We start from the raw sequence: 21,970 nt of genomic DNA, 5'->3' as shown, positions 1-21,970 counted from the left end.
GTTCCCTGCAGTCCCTCTACAGGCCTACTGGGACCTCACCTTCTGTATCGCCCGCCAAACCTGTGCAAGCCAACCTGGCTCATCAGCGCCTCACTCCTGAAGAAAAAGAACGGCGCCGTCAGTGCCACCTGTGCTTCTACCGCAGTGAACCTGGCCATGTCATCTCGACCGGCCCAGCACGAATGCCAAGCAGCTTGGGGAAACAAGTCCATCCAGACACAGTGGGGGGAACCGGACTGATCCTTGAGGGAAAAAAATTTCCCTGTACCCTAGTCCTCACTGAGCCCCACCCTGAGCCCCATCCATAGGCTTCCCATTTGCAGGTATCTATCCAGCTGCGCATCCTCCCTGGCAGATCTCCCTCCAAGAGATTGTCATCGATTCGGGAGCAGCAGACAATTTTGTGGATCCAGCTACAGCTCAGGCCCTACAGATTCCCCTGCAACATGAGGCCACGCCGGAGATGATTGGAACTATTGATGGCTCTCCACTGTCTTTGGGTCCAGATGTGGAGGAGACTGTCTCCCTGGAGGCTGTTATTCAGGGGCACAAAGATAATTCGATCTGGCACGATCCATTCTGGACATTTTCCCCGGATCGTTGGCGTCTCCTGGCTAACCCTTCATGACCCCCTCATTCATTGGTGAGAACAGAAGGTCACTTTCATATCAGAATTCTGCTGACGGTGCGGCCAGGGACCAGGAAGGGTTGCACCCAGACCCAAGAAGGTTCAAATAGGTATAGTTGCCCACATCGAAACACCTACTGGGGGAACTATGGAATTCCCCCGCTCCCCAGAACTGCAGCTATGCTGATGTCTTTAAAAAAAGAATGCAGAAAGCCTCCGCCCACATTGGGACTATGATTGCCCCATAGAACTCAGCCAGCGGTGAAGATATTGTCTGGGTGGATCTGCACAATGTCAGAGCCTGAACTGGCAGCATTACGAGGACACCTCCAAGAGAACCTGGCCCGGGGGTTCATCTGCAGGTCAACCTCACCAGCCCGTGCCCCAGTCCTTTTCATAAAAAAGGATAGCAGCCTCCACCACAGAGGGGGATTGCCTTTCAGATCTGCTATGGACAGTTTGAATATTTGGTCATCCCATTTGGGTTGCCTAATGCCCCAGTAACATTCCAACATTTCATTAATGGCGGGCAACAAGATCTACTGGGCCAGTTTGTAGTTGTATCCTCAGATGATATATTGGTCTTCTCAGATGATCTGGATCAACACACCATTCACATCTGCACAGTCCTGGAGAGAATCTGACAACACAGTCTCTACGGTAGACTCGAAAAGTGCTCATTTGATCAGACCTCAACTGAGTTCCTAGGTTTCACCCTGTCCCCAGAAGGAATCAAGATGGATCCATTCAAGGTCTAGGCTGTCTGCTACTTGGCAGCCCCCTCCCCCGCCAATGTGTACAGACTATAACGTTTTCTAGGCTTTGCAAACTTTTACTGGAGGTTCAGCTCAAATTTTTCAAAACAACTGCTTGGATGAGATCAGCTCTTGGATGTAGAACAACTGGCTGAAGCTGAATCCAAGCAAGGCAGAGGTGAGGCTGGTGGGCAGAGGAAATAATTTTGGGGCATTTTCAGCCACAGTGCTGTCTGCTTTGATTTGAAGGTTCACACCCACAATTGGTCCATCAGTCTGTAGTGTGGGAGTACTCTTGGATTCCTCACTGATGCTGAGCTCTGACACCGTGATGACCACGAGTAACGCTTTCTACCATCTCCAGTTGGCTTGGAGGCTCCATCCCATCCTGGTGCATGAAGACCTGGCCTCCCGTATTCATGCCTTCATCACCTCTTGGCTGGACTACAGCAACATGTTGTACTTGGGCATGAAACCTTCAGCTCTTAGGAAACTCCAGTTAGTACGAAACACTGCAGCCCATCTTCTCAGCAACACAGGCAGCCATGAGCCCATCAGACCTGTCCTCTGCTCTCTATGCTAGCTTCCCACAGAATTTTGAATCCAGTTCATGGTCTCAGTCCTTATCTTTAAAGTGCTTCTTGGCCTGGGCCCAGGTTACCTAAAAGACTGTTTAAAGCTCTGGGACGAAGAGCAGAGTTGCCAACCACGGTGTTCTGGCCCAGTGGTGCTCTCAGCAATAAAAGTCAAGCTCATCTTTACAGGAGACAGAACTTTCTCTGGGGTGGGTCCGAGTAGTGTGACTAGACAGCAAATGTGAAAAATGGGGACGGGAGTTGGGGATAATAGGAGCGTATATAAGAAAAAGACCCAAAAATTGGGACTGTCCCTATAAAATCGGGACATCTGGTCACCCTAGGTCCGAGCCTGTGGAATGAACTCCCATGGGAACTAAAGACCATCACAAGCCTCCCCACTTTCTGCTCCAAGTCCAAGGTGCATTTCTTGACCTTGCTGTTTCTAATATAAACACGGAGTAACAGGTATGTTTAACGAACGAAAACCCAGCCTACTGAAACAAGACGCTCCACTGCACAGAGTTCTCCCTCTGGGGATAGGATGAGAGAACAAACCACAACAGATGAGTAGTCGTGACACGGGTCTGCTGTCCCTTCCCAGAAGCTGGTTGGGATTTTCCCTGGTGTCTCTGTCTTCCGTTGCATTCACTCTGTTGTGGTTTTTGCTTATTTAACAGCGCTGCATGTTTTGGGTTTTTTTTTAATCATGTTGAACAAAGCATCTCCCCCTGGCTTTCATTCATTTCTCTAGAAGCAGCATTTCCTGCCCTGTGAAGCTGACCACCATTGAAGAAGTAGACGAATATTTAAGTGGGGAAGTCCATGCCGACTCGTTGTCATACCACAGCACATCAGTTCTGGGAATATTTCACCCTAGCATGAAAGAAGGTAAACGTGGCACTTGGAGAGAGAGAGAATACAAGGTTAGCAGGATTAGGAGCTCCTGTCTGGTACCTAAATATGAGGATTTCTGCCATTTGAGAGGAACTTATTGGTTCCTTGTTTGCTAAATGATGTAACTGGGTGGTTGTGGAGTATTTGCAATAGGGTAGTTTCTGGAGGCCCTAAATGAGAGCACCAGACCCCCTTGTACCGTGGGCTATACAACTAGTGGGAGGCAGTCCCTGCCCTGGAGAGCTGACAGTCTAAATAGACAAGATGCACAAAGGGTGAGAGAACAAACAGAGGTGAAGTGACTCATCCAAGAAGCTGAGAACAGAGCCCAGATGTGCTTTGTCTACTGGACCAGTCTAGTTCTCTGTTGGTGTGCTCCCAACAAAGGCTGTTCCAGAGAATGAGGTCCTACACCCCAGTTCTGCAAGCAGGTACATGTGGGATGACTCTTACGGCCTGGCATTGACTTCACACACTGGACACAGGTCCATCCACATGCTGCAGGATCGGGGCCCTGCTAAGTTAAATCCTTCCTTTGGAAGTTTTCTAGTGATCTTTTTCCTGTAGGTTCTCGAGCAAACCTGTTAATGGTGGTCTGTTGATTGTCCTCCAAAGGAAGCGATTTCCACACTCAGGCAATAACTCATCTCCTCTCTCAGAGCAAAGATATTGACCTAAATTACGGCCCTCTGGAGAGAGAGAGCATGGCTGCAGAGGTGAAAGATGTCCATGCAGTGGATCGCACATATTCCTCACGCAGCAGCACTCTGCGAGAAATGCTATCCAGGCAGAAAGGAGTAGCCCAGGTAGCACTGCAGTGTGGGCATTGTAGGTAAAATGGAGATGGCACTTGCCTTATTAGCTCTGTGTCCCACAGTTCTTAATATCCCCAAGACATGCACCTTCTGGGATTGAATATTCTCCTGCCTAATGGCTTTTTCCAGCCTGCTCCAGAATAAAGGCTGTATGTGCTGAATAGGGTTAAACCACGCTTGTTTCTTGGGGTTGCCTTTATTGACAGTCATTCCCTATAATACCCCCTGTATTCCGGCTCATGCCTCCTCTCCTAGCTTGGCTACCCCTAGGGCTCCTTCTGCAGGGCCTTTGACTTGCCGCCTGGCCCACTCTTTCAGACTTTCATGCCCTCTTTAGCTCTGTGTAGGCTAGTGGCTGGAGCACAGGACGGGGACTCAAAAGATCTGCGTTCAGTTCCTAGCTTGGCCTCCTGGGTGAGTCTGGGCAAGTCACTTCCCCTCTCTGTATCTACATTTCCCTCTCTATCTAATGACGCAGCCCTCCTGTGTGAAGTGCTTTTAGATCTACTGATGAGAAGTGCTGTGTAAGAGGTAGGTGTTTTATTATTATTACCTGGAAGGCCTCCCTTTATGTGCAGGGTGGCGTTACATAGGATTGGAAGGGATGTCCTGGCTCATTGGGTCCAGGCCCCAGCTGTCGCAGGCAGCCCCAGGAAATAATCACATTTATAAATGTGTCAAGTTCTGCCTTGAAACCTGTTAGATTGTTTGTTTGCTCCCACTACTCCTGTTGGGAGGCCGTTCCAGGACCTCCCTCCTCTGATGGGTAGAACCCTTCTGATTTCCAGCCTAAATTTACTCACGGACTTACTCTTCTCCCTCCCTGGGGTTCCTCCTGCTGATGTATTTATAGAGAGCCATCAGATCCCCTTGCAGCCTTCGTTTTACCAGGCTGAACAAGCCCAGCTCTTTTGTTAACCAGCTACATTGAGTCTGCAGGGTTCCAGCCAGCAGGGGATGGAGCAACAGAAGAACCCAAGTACCCAGTCACACAAAGGGTTTGTCTGTGTTGTGGGGGAGTCTCCAGATAATCTCTTGGTGGGTCTGAGTAACCCGAGGGTGAGACAGATGTTTGCACTGTTAACACAGTGTTAACACTTTTTGTTATTTGCATGTGGATCACTCAAGTTCAGCCTGAAGGGTTTGTTGTTTTTTTAACTCTGTCCTTTGCACGTCCACCGTCCTGAGAGTAGAACGCATGATTTCCTTGTGAACTCAAGTACCGGTGGTTTAAACGTAACAGCATAGGCACTCAGTTACTATGGCCACAAGTAACCACCTAGATTTTTTTCCTTCCCTTCCCTTCCAAACGTCATACCGAGCTATGCTACACCAACTGGGTACGTGAGAGAAGGAAGGTAGGTTTGATTGAATGATAAGTAAGAAGGAGCCAGGGAGATCAAACCACAACTGTAGATGTGAGGATTGTGTGTGTCAAGTTTTGGTGTGAACTCTGCATCATGCTCAGCTTTACAAACAACCACCCTCCTGATCTTTCCACCCCCTGCAGAAAGCGGTAGAACATTAATGCTCATGGCAGAACACTCTCTGAATATGCGGCTGCAGTGGCATACGTGCCTTGTGGAATGAATAAGTTATGAGAGATGCAGTAACCTGCAGGTGTAGAGCAGCAGAAAGAAGTGAGCATACTAGTGCATATCAGGCCCATCTTCCTGTCCCACCACTGGCTCCCAGTCAGCTTTTGGTGCCAGTTTAAAGCCTTGTCCTAATCTTCAGCTCAATTAATGGATAAACCCCAAGGTAGATTGAAGAGTTCCTCTAGGACAATGCAGCTCACAGATATCACGGCAGTGTGCGTGAGAGCCAAGGACAAAGCATTCTCAGTTGAGGGGATCTAGCTATGGAACAAACTTCCAGGGAGAATCAAGGTCCGGCCAATCCAAAGACTGATGATCTCAAGGAAATGCTACACGCCCTTCCTCTTCAAAAAGGCCTTCTAACTGTGAGAATACCTTTCCCCGCTTCTGCCCAGCAAATCTCAACCAACCCACAATCTGCCAGCTCCTGGAACAAACGAAACCAAAAGTACGTTAATAAATTTTTAAAAAATCAAAACCAAAACCTACCCCAAGCAGAGCTTCTACCCCATAAAGGGAGAAGTGCCAGTGACTCTGTGAAATCCTCAGGGACTTCACTGTTGCTAATAACTTTACATGGAAGGTGTCCAGCCACTGTACTTATGGACAATGGTATTAAACCTTAAGCTAAATAGATAGGACAACTGAAAATTCCTGATGGTCATCTTACTTTACAGGCTAAGCAGGCTTGGAAGTGGTTAGTGCTTGGACCCACTGAAAATCTTTGGGGAGGTTTTGGTGGTTACTCTTAATAATTGTATACGCTGAGGACTCAGGGTCAAGGGGAGGGGTAGTGAGTCAGATTGCTATGACTGCACACGCAAATGAGTTGGATCCACTGGCTAGTTAGGCATCTTACAAGCCATTGGCACCCCAGTCACCCGATTTGTATGTGCAGGTGGTAGGTGCACAATAGCATGTGCATTCTTTTGCATGGACCTCCGGCATCTTCCTTAAAACATGTGATCTTCTCTCCTGGCCACTGGGAAATAATACTCTGCGCTGACATTTCTGCAGGTTGAGTTCTGCTCCCGTTTTCTCACTTGGTTCCCACGAACCCCATTCTACCCCTTCCCCTCCTCCATAACCAGATCTCTGCAGAAGGGCTTCCAGGATGTCTGAAGAAAGGATGGGTCTTCCGGCACAAGCAGTACCCGCCTCCCGCACCTTCCCGAGCCCCATGGCAGGATCCATTGGGTTTCCATCCTCTCCATCAGCAGACGGAGAGGAGGCAATCTGGTGCGTGGTGTTTCTAAATGGAACCAGCCCTGACTTTAATGTGACAGAGTTAAATGACTATAAATCAACCCGGAAAGGGAGAATGAGCAGTCACAGTTCCCCTCAAAAACAGCTCAAGAAATAGCCTGGCTCGCCATGCCCCTGCCAAAGCCAAACTGAACACTAGTGGCCTTTTGACCCCACATCCTGTCAGTTATCTTCACCCAGCTTGGAAATCTGAGAGCCTCCGCCCGGAAAGCAGAAAGAGGGATGCTTGGAGCTGGGAAGAGAATCTGCCTGCCAGAGGTAGATTGGTTACATCTTGTTCCATAGCACTGTTTTCTGTACTGCACTTCATACTGGCTTCAGATACGCACCTGCACAAGCCGCGCTCTTACAGAAGGGGGTAAAAATGTGTCGAGGGCACAACGTGAGTGTAATAGAATGAAAGGTACAGGCCTGATGGGCAATAGTTAAGGCACATTACCATCTTCAAACAATAGGGTAAGTAATAATAGTATTTAACCCCGCTATGGAGCCTGATCCAAAGCCCATGAAAGTTAATGGAAAGGCACCTACTGACTCCGATGGGTTTTGGGTCATTTTCATCAGTAGAACCTAAAGCATTTTTTATAATGGTGGTCGGCACTGTCATCTCCATTTTAGAAACTGAGCACAAGGCCCAGCTTTTCAAAAGCCGCTTCTAGTTTTGAGCGCATCGGGGCGGGGCCCACAAATCGAGGCCTTGAAAGTGAATGACTGCGTCCAAAAAAGGGTGGGACATGCCTGACATTCCAGAGGAAGTCGGAAATAGAGCAAGGGGCAGATCCCAGGTCTCCTGACACAGGGGAAAGCTCGCCTCTTTCCTTAGCAGAATGAGGACGTCTCTGGATGTTTTTCTCATGACACTTTTACTCCAGAATAGCGTATGATGTCATAGGCTTGTTTTTTTGAGGAGCTGAAGTTAGACTAACAGATGTCCAGCTATAAACAAAAGAACAATCAATGCACTTTCAATGAAATTGTATTATTAGATAATCATTCAATGGACCAATAAGTGTTTTCCTAAGGGCTTGTCTACAGGGGGAAATGTACCAAAATAGTTATAGTTATTTTGCTCTAAACCCCTGCGTGAATGGTCTTATTCCAGAATAATTATTCCAGTACAACTATTTTGGCAAATTTCCCCATGCAGACAAGCCCCTCGGGATGTCTCTAAAGAACAATAGCAGAGAAGTTTCCTGGAAAAATTGGAGGAGATCACAGAGAAGATTAACTTGATTTGATACCAAAAGTTGGTTGATTCTTTCAGTACACTGGAAACAAAATGCTCTCTTAAATACTGGCGTCATTGTGTAATTAGGAAGCACCTGTAAGACTCTGACTGTGTTTGACAAAGTTCCTGGCTCACTAACTGCTAGTTGAAATGCTGCCTAACTGCAGGGTTTTCAGTGGGCCTATGGGAATGGGATGAAGGGCTTATCGGCCTGCATGCAGCATTGAATCTGAAGCCAGTTAATGGGAGTCTTTCCATTGACTTCATTGGGCTTGGGCTCAGGCCGCTTGTGAGGACTGAAATCTGAAGGGAGTGAGAATAGAGGCTGAGAATCCCCCTCACCATGTGTGCTTAGGGGGTGTGTCTGCACTTCAATAAAACACCGGGGCTGAGGCTCATGGGGCTCAGGCGGCAGGATTATAAAATCACAGTGTAGACATTTGGGTTTGGGCTGGAGCCCAAGCTCTGGAACCTTCCCCGTTGCAGGATGACAGAGCTCAGGCTCCAGTCCAAGTCCGAACGTCTACACTGCAATTTTAGAGCGCCGCAGCCCGAGCCCCGTAAGCCTGAGTCAGCTGACACAGGTCAGTCGCGGGTGTTTTATTGCAGGGCAGACATACTGAACGGGGTCTGCAGACAATGGAGTCCAGGCTCGCACAAATGCCATGGCTGGAGTCCGGCTTAGTGTTGTCAGGCCCAAGAGTTCAAAAAACATCTCCCCAAAATCACAAGCTTGGCTTAAAAAAATCAAGAGATTTAAAAAAATGCCAATACGTTGAGTTCTGTTGATTTCCTGCCTGGTGTTTGAGGTGGAGGGGTGGGGGTTACCTTTTCCAGCTTTTCTCGGTAACCCTGAGGACTAGGGTTTTTATTAAAAATTCAGCGCGTTGCTGAATTAAATGATACCTCTCGTGTCGCAGCCTTGGTCTGTCTTGTCTGTTTAGAGACTGTAGGGGCAGGAGCTCTCTTGCTATGTGTTTGCACAGCATGGGGCGCCAATCTCCGTTCAAGCAGCCAGGTGCTACCGTAATTCGACTACCACTATGATTATTATTTATTGATATTGTGGAAGTGCCCAGGAGCCCCAGACATAGGCCGTGACCCCATTGCACTAGGGCACAGACCAAACGTAGAACACAATGATGGTTCCTGCCCCATGGATTCTGGGCTGCAGCCATAGGCATAGAGGAGATTTCTGGGTGAGGTCCTATGAATTGTGGTTGCAACCATGGAGCCCTGATCTTGGTTGGAGCCTCTAGGTGTTACCGTAATACAAATAATATGGAGTTATCTCTTTGTTGCTTTGGATATAGAATCATAGAATCATAGAATATCAGGGTTGGAAGGGACCTCTGGAGGTCATCTAGTCCCACCCCCTGCTCAAAGCAGGACCAATTCCCAACTAAATCATCCCAGCCAGGGCTTTGTCAAGCCTGACCTTAAAAACCTCTAAGGAAGGAGATTCCACCATCTCCCTAGATAACCCATTGCAGTGCTTCACCACCCTCCTAGTGAAAAAGTTTTTCCTAATATCCAACCTAAACCTCCCGCTCTGCAACTTGAGACCATTACTCCTTGTTCTGTCATCTGCTACCTGTCAATAGCACCGGTTGCCTTGGAAATGACTGATGCGTCTGATGCCGTGTTTTATCCGCATTGTGTGATCACAGAGTAGGCATTGGCTGGGCAGTGGTAAAATGTTTGTTTAAGCTGAAGCCTCATGAATCGCAAAAGGAGTAAGGAGGGTTACAAACGAAATCTGAGGGTTGCACAGGTTTGAAAAAGGAGCCTGTCACGCATCCTGTTTGGCGCAGCGCCATGAAGGTGGGTATAGAACAAAACACTTGTTACAGCTATAACTATTCTTTGTTTCTCAGGATAATGTTTTAAACTATGTTTGATATTTGAGCCAACAGGAAATAACGAACACCTATCTGCAACGGGGCATAATTTGTGCCACTGCAGTTTATTATGCCATGTCTCTTTTACAATACATTCACCTCCCAATTATGATCTTTCAGGAGACTTAAAAATACAGCACCCGTAAAACCTACAGGGGTTGGTCGTGGAACTTTTCCATTGCTGCAGTGAAGAGTCACAACAGTATTTTTAATTTACAAGCAGCTGACTGATGTCTAGAGGTCACTGCAACCCTCATCAAGAGGCTAGACATACTGTGCTGGATAGAGGATGATTTCATAAGACACGGCTGATATTTGGGAACTTTCACTACTGGATCACGCTCAAAGTTTCTTTTTCCAGTGAAACTTTGTGTAGGACGCAGCGCTCTCTCCCTTGGCAGTTACTCTCCCTGTTGTTCCAAGGTGCTTTTATTCTAGGCAAGCATCAAAGCTTTATCGAGGGCCGTAGGTGTGAAGAGCTGATCAGATTCTGTGGGAATTAAAGCAAAACCCAGTTTAACGTTTGACGATGAATCTAGACAACACTTATTTTTGGTAGGGTTCATTATCTTCTGGAGGAGCCACGTTCATTTCAAGCGTTCTGGTTCCTACAGAAAACTCAACGGCTGCCACAGTGATCACTTCAAAAGTGAACTACAGCCGTGGGATAGGCAGGCAGCTCTGGCTCTGCCTCCGACAGCCCCCAAAAGGCTGAGGCTCAACAGAGGCGCACGAAAGAGGGGGACGATCCAGGCCACAAGCACCCTGAGGAATGCATCAAAATCTGGTTCAGCTGAGCACAGTCTCATTCAAGAAAGCATCCTCATTGTCCCTGCCTATGTAGGGCAGCACTTAAGCACATGCTCAAGTCCCAAGCACCTGCTTAGATGCTGTCCTAAATAGGGTTAGATTTAAGCACCAGCCTAGGTACTTTCCTGAATTGGAGTCTATATGTCGTGTGTCCGCCTGGACACTTCCTAGAAAATCGTAGAATCATAGAATATCAAGGTTGGAAGGGACCTCAGGAGGTCATCTCGTCCAACCCCCTGCTCAAAGCAGGACCAATCCCCAACTAAATCATCCCAGCAAGGGCTTCGTCAAGCCTGACCTTAAAAACCTCTAAGGATGGAGATTCCACCACCTCCCTAGGGAACCCATTCCAGTGCTTCACCACCCTCCTAGTGAAATAGTGTTTCCTAATATCCAACCCAGACCTCCCCCACTGCAACTTGAGACCATTGCTCCTTGTTCTGTCATCTGGTACCATTGAGAACAGTCTCGATCCATCCTCTTTGGAACCCACTAACATGACTGTATTGGTTTATGCATTGTTGTGGTAGCCGTGCTGGTCTCAGGATATTAGAGAAACAAGGTGGATGAAGGATATCACCTCACCCACCTAGTCCCTGTATTTTGTTTATATTATCTGACAAAAAAAAATAAAAATGGGAGGGGGCAGTTCAGCTCTGTTTGCTGCTGATCTTTTTTGCCCTTCCCTTTTAAAGCAGCTCTTCCTTTGAGACTTATTTTGGTTTTGCCTGACCACTGGTGCTTTGTTAAAGTTGTTTGATTAAGTGGCCAAAGATGAGGAAATTCCAAAAACGAAGGTAGCACCTATCACTTTAATTCATCCGTGTTGTGCATGCTAACTATATTACAGTACGGCCAGGTCTCACAATTTTATCATGAGGCTTGTGATATCTGGTGGCTTTACTGTAAGCCCCAGCTCCTGGAGTCATGTGATTTATGTGAGCATCTCAGCTTTCCTTTAAAGAAAAATAAGAGCATTTCTAGCCCTTGTGATTGAAGAGAAGAGCATGAAAATATGACCTGAGTGTTCCCTAAAAGTTCATAAACAGAAGGCAAAGAAAGAGAACCCCACATGTATTATTATTAACCCAATCTCATGGTTTATCAGGGCCTGACTCATGGTTTTTGAATGCATAGGAGTGGCTATGCTGCTTCTGTGGTAAATATTGAAATCAAAAACGAATATTTTGAGTCTTAAAATTTAACGAGGATTATAAATAGCTACATATGTGTGACTTGGCTGGGTTAAAGTTGCAGTCTTAAGTTTTGGAAATTCCTGGCTTCTCCTGAGTGTAGGAATTCTCTCCTTTAAACAAGAAAGAATGCTGGATTTTTGCATTTAGCTGTCATGTTTGGAGGGTTTTTTAAGTGTGTGTGGGGGGGAGATAGAAAAATGGGAGCTACTCAGTCTGCAGCGATTCCAGACTCTGCTGGGTTGAGCAATAGAGCCTTAAGAACTTTGATCTGTAGCTACCAGACCTGTCGGTTAGGAGATTCACCCCCCAGTGTAACTTACATGTTCTAATTAGATAAGCAGTTTTCTGAACCCACGCCACCCTGAACTGAGGCCTCCGGAGTTCCGCGTTAATGGCCTAGAACATCTTTGCAGCAGCTACAGTTCAGGGAAGTGTCAAGATAGAAATTGCAACACCGCCCTCTTTTGATTAGACGGTGACCTGTGCCTGAGATTGTAAATGTTTTTGATCAGTTTTTGTACAGCACCTAGCACAGTGCAGTCTTGGTCCACAACTGGGGCTCTTTGGAGCTATGGAAGTCCACATAAATAATAATAATTAATTAATTCGGAAGGGTCTCACCAAGATTTAAAAGTCAAGCCAAGTTTGAAGGAATTAGTTTGCTGGATTTGAAGGTGCGTAAATGTAACATCAGTAAGACAATGTGCTTGTATTGGCCTTCCATCAGGATGTAGGTACTACATATTGTTGGTAATTGTTTGTATTATTATTGTTATTATTATTATTATTATTATCGTACCTAGGAGTCACAGTCATAGAGCAGGACCTCATGGTGCTAGGTGCTGTACAAACAGAACAAAAAGACAGTCCCTGCCCCAGACTTTGCTTTTGCTGCCAGTGGGGTCTGATCATAGAAATGCAGGGCTGGAAGGGAATGCACCAAGTAAACCTGGACCATCCCTGGCAGGTGTTTGTCCAACCTGTTCTTAACAACCCCCGAAGACGGGGATTCCACCACCTCCCTTGGAAACCGGTTCCAGCGCTCAACTGCCCTCTCGGAGGGCTAAAGGAAAAAATGCACTTTTCTTTGGGATGTTTATTTACTTATGTATTTTTACAGCAAGGGAAGCTTTCGTCGAAGCAGGAAACGTGCTCAGGGGATATGTAACAACAGGACTGTATGCTGAAGATGATGCGTTGGTTCTGTAAGTGTTTGGGGTTTTCCCCTTTTTTGGTAAGAATATGAACTGATCTGCACCTCAGTGAATTCCATTGTTTTTTAAGGACAACGTTCCAGCTGACTGGGCATTACCGTAACTGTTCAAATACAGGTACAAGCCATAGTGTAGAGAGGGCCATAAGGCCAGCACTGCTCTGTAAACAGAGATGGGTGACAGGGCATGGATTGCCTGTTCTGTTCATTCCCTCTGGGGGACCTGGCACTGGCCACTGTCGGAAAACAGGATACTGGGCTAGATGGACCTTTGGTCTGACCAAGGTTGGCCGTTTTTGTGTTCTTATGATAGCCAACTATGAGAGGACACTGGGCTGGAATGCAGGAGAACTGGATACTCTCCTGGCTCTGCCACTGACCTCCTGGATAAGTCACTTTATGTCTCTGTTTGAAGGAATCTTTTCCCCGGTCTCAGTTGCTAAGTTTTCGCTTCCTTGTCATCTCACAGCCTTGCTAGTTCTCTACCCCCAGAATCATCCGGGGCAGGCAAGACCAAACTGCTAATGTAAAAAAGAAAAAAAAGGCAGAACCTCCCCTTTTTCAGAGTAGTGTGGGGGTGTGGAGAAAATGTTCATCCCTCTTCATCCATCAGAAAGAAGCAAAAGAAAAAGTCTCCCTCTCCCTTTTTTTCCATTACTTTTAGCTGCTTATTTCTCCCCGGCTTCCTGTGCAGAGTGGGCCTGATCCAAATCCCACTGAAGTCCATGGCTGTCTCTCCAGACCCCTTTCCTTCAGCCTTCAAAAGGGCAGCAATCTCTGTTTATACCCTGGGTCCCACGAGTTTCTTTGCTATAAATCCATGTGGCTGGGAACCAGTAGAAGGGAAGCCCTTTTCTAGAGTTTTAAAGCCACCGGAGAGCTTTGCTCAAATCCTTGTTGACTCTGCTATATTGCAGCGAGCGGCCGCTGGCCATTTCAGTGTTCAGACACAAGGCGCTAGGTGGTTCCTCTGTGCTGGGAGTCTGCAGTCTTCCCATTGGGGCCGGTGAACATAGACCCCCATTTAGGCTGTGATTCAGCCAACTACTTCATTGCACGCTCACCATTAAAGCCAATCAGGGCCTTCGAGCTCGCTCTGGCGAGGGGCCGAGCAGCCGGGGACACATTTTTAAGGGTATTTGGTTGTCCGAAGAAGCAGCTCGACACCTCGTAGTATTCTCAAAAGCACCGAGGCGCCAGACTCCCATTGACATTGGTGTTTGCAGCCTAGGGACCTATCTGCATCTTTTGGTGCCTCTGCAAATCGGGTTCTCCATGCTCAGTCCAGCAGAGCACGTAAGCACATGCCTGACTTGAAGCATAGAAGGAACCCCACCGAAGTCAGGGCCAGACTGAGGATCCCAGTGGTCCCTTCTGACTTCAAAGTATATGAGTCAAGCTTAGAGTTCAAGTGCTTTGCTGGGTCCTAGAGTGCTCAGGATCTCACAGGACTGAGACCCTGATGCCTTCAAGTCTCTCTCCCTCCCCCGACTTGTCCCACAGTGTACTTAATCCAGTCCCTAAGGACATAAACAGTGCGTTGCAGCAGCTTTTGCGTGCGTAAGATGTTGCATTCAATTGTTGTAATAAGCCATTTTCCTGTAGGGCCCATAAATATGCCGTGCCTCTTCCAGCGCTGCTTCTAGCTAGGCATGAAGATCACAGAATAGATAGCGTCCCGCTATCAAAACAGAGTGCACCGGACATAGTTCAGACAATCAGGTCCCAATTACTGGAAACATTTGTAAGTATAATTGCTGCTTACGGTAAAAATAAATGCACTTTCTCAGTTACATGGGGAAGTTCATGAGATACTGCATGACCATCCGCAATGTGTTCACAGATGTGTTTAAACAAGTGCTGGGTGGGTGGGGTTATATCTAACTGGTGCCTAGGCCTGGCACCATTCCACTGGAAAGGGGTGAATTTCATACCCACAGACATTGTTAAGCCCGCTGGATTCATGTGTCTGCATTCCAGGCATTTTAAACGCATCCATAATCTGAGCAGCTTCCACCCAATGTATAAATGGCACCACTCCATAAAATTAGCCCCTGCGTTCTTCTGGCCTTGATCCTTTCACCCTAAAATCCATCTGACTTTGTTCTCTTGCAGCCAGAAATCACAGTGGAAAATCTCCCTGACTATTTGAGCCTGGAAAAACCCTTACTCGTTTTGTTCAACGATGGAGGCCTAAATCGAAGCATGAGAATGGAAATGTTGAGTTTGGCGAATGGAAAAGGCCACGAGGCGTTTCTCGCTTGCTGGATGAACTTGTGAGCGTGAAAAAACATATTTGCTTCTTTCCAGGACCTAGCTCACATCATGGTTCTGCTGTTACTGAAAACACCATTGAGCTGTTTTTTTAACCTGGTATTCAGTGTGAACTCACTGGCAATCATGGGGAAGGGTGCCTGCAGAAGCAGGACGTCCATTGCAGTCCTACGTCCATATTCCTCTGCTGACGCTGAGTTATTTAGTAGTGATTAAAGCCTTTAATAACGTAGGCCTGGACAACAGCGAAACAGAGAGTGACCCAAAGAGCCAAGTGCAGTCAGAGTTGAATGATGACTGCCAGTGTTCGAGGAAAAGTACTAAACTATCAATTGAATCCTGTCCTTGTTCTGATAACTGGTGCGACCCTGGAGTTTATTGTTCGCCCATAGGAGAACAGGGTAAATGAATTCTCGCTGAAGGAGTTCATTTGATTGATTTTACTTTCTGAGTAACTAACGTGAAAATACTCATGAACAATGCAAATGAAGGGCTGGGTATGGGAGAGAGAGGAACATTTTCAAAAGAAGGAGTGAAAGATTTAAAGCAAAAGAAGGGACCAGCCCCGCCCCCACAATCAACCAAATTGTGAAACAGAGCAAAGATAACAGCCAAGAAATGCAGAGTTGCAGGAGGGAAGATTTTTATCTCCTCCCTGACCTATTTTTAATTGTTCCTCTCTGCATTTTTTTCTCTTCCCTGAGGTGCCAAAATAAATGAATCAGAAAGTGCTCTGATATTGAGAACTGTATTGCGGGGCGGGGAGTCATTTAGCTGATGGGGAACGCACATTTTTTTTTTTTAAGGGCAAACAAGCTGGTTGCCAGTAATGTGCGGTATATAAGCGCCCCTGGAATTTTTGGCCTTCTCAAATTCTCCCTGCCCCGATCCTCCACTGGTCTTTATTTAAAAAGAAAATTCACCTTTTTGGAAGGAAGAAGTGTTGTTTCAAAGAGGAAAAGGTTGTGTTGTTTAAATGGCTAGACTGGGAAGGAGATGCCTGTTTGCTTTATAGCTAGTAAAATGCATCCTCTTCCAGGGTGAAATTCACTGCTGTGCAGAAAACCAGCCCAACTCCTAGGCAGCACTCAGCGTAGGCCTTAAGTGGTTCATAAGACTCATGCTGATCATCTTCACAGGAGTGAAGTCACCCCTGCCCCCTAACCCTCCTCCCACACCGTGCCCCTACACAGTGGGCCACACTTCACTCTCACACAGACACATTAGGGCTGATCCAGCTGAAGCACATTTACCATGAAGCACATGAGTAATCTCATTGACCTCAGTGCAACTGGCCACAGGCTTGAAGTTAAGCACAGGCTGAAGTGCTTTGCTGGATCAGGGCAGAGCGTTCAGCACCTCACAGGATCTAGCCTTTGCTACTCATTCCTGTCTAGGGTGACCAGATGGAAAGTGTGAAAAATCAGGACTGGGGGTGGGGGGTAATAGGCACCTCTATAAGAAAAAGCCCTGAATATCGGGCTTGTTCCTATCAAATGGGGACATCCTATTCCTGTCTCATTGCTTACGTGTTAGTGACCAAGTTCAATCTGATCTGTTCTACAGGAAAAACACTCCTGTCGGCAGAGGAGTCCTGAAGGCATATTTCAGCACTCCACCTCCTCTGCCCCTTCTTGCCTGGGTGAACCTTCATTCCGGCGGTCAAGTATTCGCATTTCCTGCAGACCAACCCGTCACCGAAACGAACGTCTTGTCTTGGCTCGAGAAATTAAAAGCCGGGCTCGAGATTCCCAGCGGTAAGTATGCATGCTTGTCTGATGCTTCTAGGCCCCGCGCTCAGTTGTCTGTCATGGTTATTTAATGATGGGAAAGTTCAGTTATTCTGTGCTTGAGCCAAAGCACAAATAGTCCAGCCAGAAAAGCCAACTCGGATTCTGCAGGCTGAGGTGCTGTGCTTTGCGGGCTGCTTATTGTCCAGAGCTGGGGGGGAATTGTTCTGAACTGCCATCAGTTTTCTGCAATAAGCCACAAACCTGTATTTGACCCCTGTTATTGAGAACTGGGCTTTCTTAATGCTGATTGCTAGTGAAAAGCCTCCTGAGTCTGCCCCAGCTCTCATACTAGGAACTTTCAGTGCTAGGCATGCAGCCTGCCCGTGCATTTGCTGGCAAAGTGCAGTATCGGTGGAAAGGGATCTGGTGCCTCGTACTGGAAATTCTTTGAAGATGGAGTACTGTCGTTATTGGTAACTGTTCAGTGGCTTGTGTGACTCAGGAATTGAGGTGGAAAAAGCCAAAACACTTTTCATAATTCGTCCCTACAACAATATCAGACTCAGAATCACTAAACTAACACTCAATTGTGGAGCAACGTGAAATACAATCCTGGTGGATTGTTAGTGACACCGGGGCAAAACCAGGTGTTTTCTGAGGAGATAATCTAAGGCCTGATCCAAACCCCATTGAAGTCAATGGAAAGACTCCAGTGGGTTTTGGGTTAGCTTCCTAGTGGCCAATAACAAGATTGTGGACATCCCTTTTTAACATAGTATCTACCATGTGTTGTCCCCAAATCTCTTTCCCTCCACAGCTAAAGACATCTCTACATGCCAATGTACTCTGAGTAGTTTCTGGTTAGTGGAGTCTTTTTCTCCACTGGAATAATTTCTTAGAGATCCTGATTTCCAAACCATTTCCAGTCAATGCCTACAGAACCAATGGCTATATTCTTTACACTACTGTTGAGCTCAGGATAGCACCTGGATCCTATGGCGATAGGTGTAGTGGTGGGGTTGATTGATAGCGGGGATGGCACAGGCAAACAGGAGATGGAACCTGAGTGCTGACATCTAGCACCCTTCCTGTACGACTCTTTCCAAATGAAAATTTGGATAAGCTGGTTTGAGTGGATTCTAGAGTGCTTGTTTAAAGCCGACTTATCCAAACCCAGCAGATGTTGGCAATGTCAGTGCGACTCACGTACAGCGGCTTGGACAAGGGAACACGCTTTTTGCCAATGTTCTTGTTGAAATACACGTCCCTTTCTTCCGTCGCAGTATTTCAGAATTTGAGACGTTTTGAGAAGCGCTAAACCCCTGGAGACGGCTTGGCAATTTGTCCCCCTCTAGTGGCAGGGCCACATATTAGGTTTATGAGTCTGCTACTGCTTCCTGGTAATAGACTGGTTGTTGGTGGAGATTGAACTCCGGACCGAGTGATCTAAAAACATGGGCTTCTACTTCCTGAGCTAAGAATTGGTGTGTGCACCGTGAGGCAGTGGCACACTCATAAAGCTGTTACGTGGTCCGGCAACTAGAGGGAGACAAAGCTCCACACTGTGGTAATAGGTGAGGCTTTTGTGGAAATAAAAGGCCCTCAACAACTGCATCGAATTTTAGTTTGGAAAGAGTCCCAAGACTAATGTATCTCATGCTTTAACCCCACAAACTGTGGAATTACCATTAAAAACATGCGTAAGAACCTTTCTTATCTAATGGAAACAGATCCACCTCACTTCCTTTCAGTACTTTTCTTGGACAAGATAACGATCTCCTACCTCCTGTTGTCAGCAGAGTAACACTTAGTTTCTCACCTTTCTGTCCAATCTCCCAATCTTGGTAGGCCCTAAATGACACCAGTATCGGGTCAATCTCTTGTGTTTCCTCAGCTCTGTACAAACAAGCTGAATCTGCTCACCTTATATTGAAGAGATAATTTTCTCTATTGCGTGGGCTTTTCATTTGTCGTTCATTTCACATCCAGCTCATGGCAGGACTGGGGCCTGTGTGTAGAATTCACCCATGGGCAGAGCAAGGACAGTGTCCCAGTGATGTCCCACATAAGCCCTTTTCAGCCTGTAAGTCCCAGTTTCACCTTCTGTGCATATGTTTATGCCTTGCATACTATATTTCTGTTAGGGCATTTTCCTTTTGTAGAAACCTAGTTCAGCAGGACACTCAATCGTTTCTTAATTCAGGCCCCAGTTCAACAGAGCTTTTAAGCACATGTTTAAGTCCCCACTGAAAGCTTTTGTTTAAATATTATTGTCAGAGGTGTCCCAACTACTTCAGATGGCAGATGTGACTTCCACCTCCTCCCTGTTCAGCTGTGACATACTAATGCACAGGAAGGAGATTTCCTTTGTACTTAGAACAGAGGATTCGTCTCAATACTAGTCCTCTCTTCTATAGTCAGAACAATAGACAAGACATCCACTGTCTACCTTTTTCAACATACTTAATGCTGAAGGTGTAGATTTACAAAACAACTTTCATGGTGGGTGGGTCCAGTCTGGTTCTAGTCAGATGAGCTCAGCGTGGTTCCCTTGTGCAGCAATTCTAGAAGAGCAAAAATAACTTTGAAGCAAAGAGCTTTATTTGCACACATAAGAACGTAATGCACAATACGCAATACACATCAAACACAATACACATAACACACCATAACCAAAGCCTGTTGGTTTGCATTAAATCTTTCTGGGGACAGAATGGTTTGAAGGAAGGGGATAAATGTGATGCAAAGCTTGAATTTTTTTTTAAAAAACTCACAACTTTTGGGGGAAATGGAGATGTTTTGAAAAAACTCCAGTTTCTCATGTGCAAAACAAGAAGATGGTCTTTAGAGTCCTGTCCCTTTAAAACTCCTCTAGCCCTTTGGGAACTTTTTATAGGCACTCACAGTCTTACGCACTGGACTTCACCTTGGAGGGCAAGAGATCTCCTCTACTACAGGAGGAATTTCAAAGGGCCAGGACTGCATATTGTGTTTATTAAATGACTGTATTATTGTCCTCAATTTGAAGACCCTGTTTAAAGAAGATATCCAGTTTCAAAAATACAAATTCTTTCCAGCCCTGAGAAAAACAAATGTCCTGAGTAGGTAATGGAAACTGTAGTGAAACTGTGATTTCCATAACTGACTGAAACTGCTCTGGCCAAACTGTTATCATAGAATCATAGAATATCAGGGTTGGAAGGGACTTCAGAAGGTCATCTAGTCCCAACCCCTGCTCAAAGCAGGACCAATCCCCAGACAGATTTTTACCCCAGCTCCCTAAATGGCCCCCTCAAGATTGAGCTCACATCGCTGGGTTTAGCAGGCCAATGCTCAAACCACTGAGAAATGCTAGGCCCTGGCCTGCACTGAGAATCGCACAGTGAGGGGTCTATAGGGTCGTGCAGTTCTCAGTGCAAGATCTGGACCTACCTGCCATCCGTTGTGTCCCAACCCTTGGTCATTAACTTCTGATTGTATCCTCTTCTCAGCTACTTTGTCTGATGAAGCCTGGAAGCCTCCTCTTCCTGCTTACAATTTCTTACGCATGATGGAGGCCACCCTGCCTAAATTCACAGTGCACACAGTTTATAGTCGTGGTGGCACCGATGAGCTGCAGCAGGCAGAAGAGGTCTCTGAAGAGAAGTCGACGGTCCGAGAGGAGCAGGTGGAAGAACCGGGGCTGGAAGCAGAGGAAGGCCAGTCGCCAGGGAGAGACTTGCGTGGCACGGTCCCAAGGCTCGCAGGAAGAGAGAAGCCGCCCAAGCGACACACAGAGCTGTGATGGCCAACAATCAGCATACGGGTGCTAACGAAGGCCGTTAGAAGGGTGGCCAGGATGTTTCACCCATGCAGATTCGATGATTAAAATGGTCATAGTGATTCTTTAAAACCAAAAGGGATGTGGTTGTGTGAGAAACTGGTTGTGGAGTGAAGGCCGCAGCAGGATTACGGTTTAAAGCCCAATTTCCAAGCTGATCAAGCGCAGGTCATTTTGTCTAGCGCTACGATCTGTGTTACCGCAGCTGGGCTCTGAGAATGTTCCTGGCTGCTGCGGGAGCATCCGTCAGGTCTCCACTTAAATCTGACCTATTGTATAGTGTTTCATGGCAAATCAGGAAGGGAAATAGCCCGGCGTTCTGCATTTTGCAAGCTGATCAGGATGTGTGAACAAGCTAATTCCTATTGCTGAGGGCTCTGTCCACACACCGAACTATCCCAGTCTAGTTAAAGCCTAGTGTATGTGCAGTTATACTGGTATAAATGTGATTACGCCAGCATAAGGCACCTTTACACCAGTATAAGTGTGTCCACACTAGGGGTATGTCTACACTACCCGCCGGATCGGTGGGCAACGGTCGATCCAGCAAAGGTCAATTTATCGCGTCTAGTCTAGACACGATAAATCGACCCCCGAGCGCTCTCCCGTCGACTCCTGTACTTCAGCGCCGCAAGAGGCGCAGGCGGAGTCGACAGGGGAGCGGCAGCAGTCAACTCACCGCGGTGAAGACACCACGGTGAGTGGGTCTCAGTACATCGACTTCAGCTAGGAGCTGTATGGGTATAACTATATCGGTAGAAAAATCGCCCCCCTCCCGGAAATAGTGACATCGGTACAAAAGCTGCGTGTGGCGCTGGCCTGAGAAAAGGGGAGCCGAGCGGGGAAGACAAACACACTGGACTTCCCAGGTCTTGGCTTTCCCTGACATGTTTGTGTGTGACGGCTAGCTCTGCTCAGCTGAATCCATCGCCTGCTGTTTCTGAGCAGGGATGGGCCCGGACGTACAAACTGGCCGGCTCCCTGCTGGCAGATTGCAGGCAGCCGTCACCAGTCACGTCACTGTTCCTCCCGTGATGACTAGTCGGGCTGCGACCTGAGCAGACTAGGGCGGGAGAGCGCGGCAGGACGGCCCTTCAGAGCTGTGCAAAAGGCATCAAGAGTCTGCAGCGACCCAGGCCGGAGAGCCAAGGCTGCTCCGGATGCTGGGAGATCTGTTTCACACCCTCTCCCAGATTGGGAGACGTACTGCCCAGGAAAAAGGCAGCATCCCTTTGGCGCTTGCTTCCCTTTTACAATCAGC

At 47.1% G+C, this 21,970-nt stretch overlaps 1 protein-coding gene across 3 annotated transcripts in view; it reads left to right on the top strand.

The window, feature by feature from the left end:
• The window catches only part of TXNDC16 (thioredoxin domain containing 16), a 63,682-nt gene extending 42,895 nt beyond the window's left edge, over positions 1-20,787 (top strand). For all 3 annotated transcript variants that reach the window (XM_039535288.1, XM_039535286.1, XM_039535285.1), the window contains 6 exons: positions 2,713-2,849; positions 12,790-12,874; positions 14,488-14,626; positions 14,998-15,158; positions 16,723-16,913; positions 20,381-20,787. In XM_039535288.1, the coding sequence (XP_039391222.1) occupies positions 2,713-2,849; positions 12,790-12,874; positions 14,488-14,626; positions 14,998-15,158; positions 16,723-16,913; positions 20,381-20,673 (1,006 nt within the window). In that variant the 3' untranslated portion in view covers positions 20,674-20,787. The remainder of the gene's footprint in view (positions 1-2,712; positions 2,850-12,789; positions 12,875-14,487; positions 14,627-14,997; positions 15,159-16,722; positions 16,914-20,380) is intronic.
• Positions 20,788-21,970: the final 1,183 nt, after the last annotated feature.

This window comes from Mauremys reevesii, linkage group 4 (genome assembly GCF_016161935.1).
Source record: "Mauremys reevesii isolate NIE-2019 linkage group 4, ASM1616193v1, whole genome shotgun sequence".
Lineage (NCBI taxonomy): Eukaryota > Metazoa > Chordata > Testudines > Geoemydidae > Mauremys > Mauremys reevesii.
The sequence above is the reverse complement of the archived record's forward strand: the minus strand, read 5'-3'. Positions and strand labels throughout refer to the sequence as shown.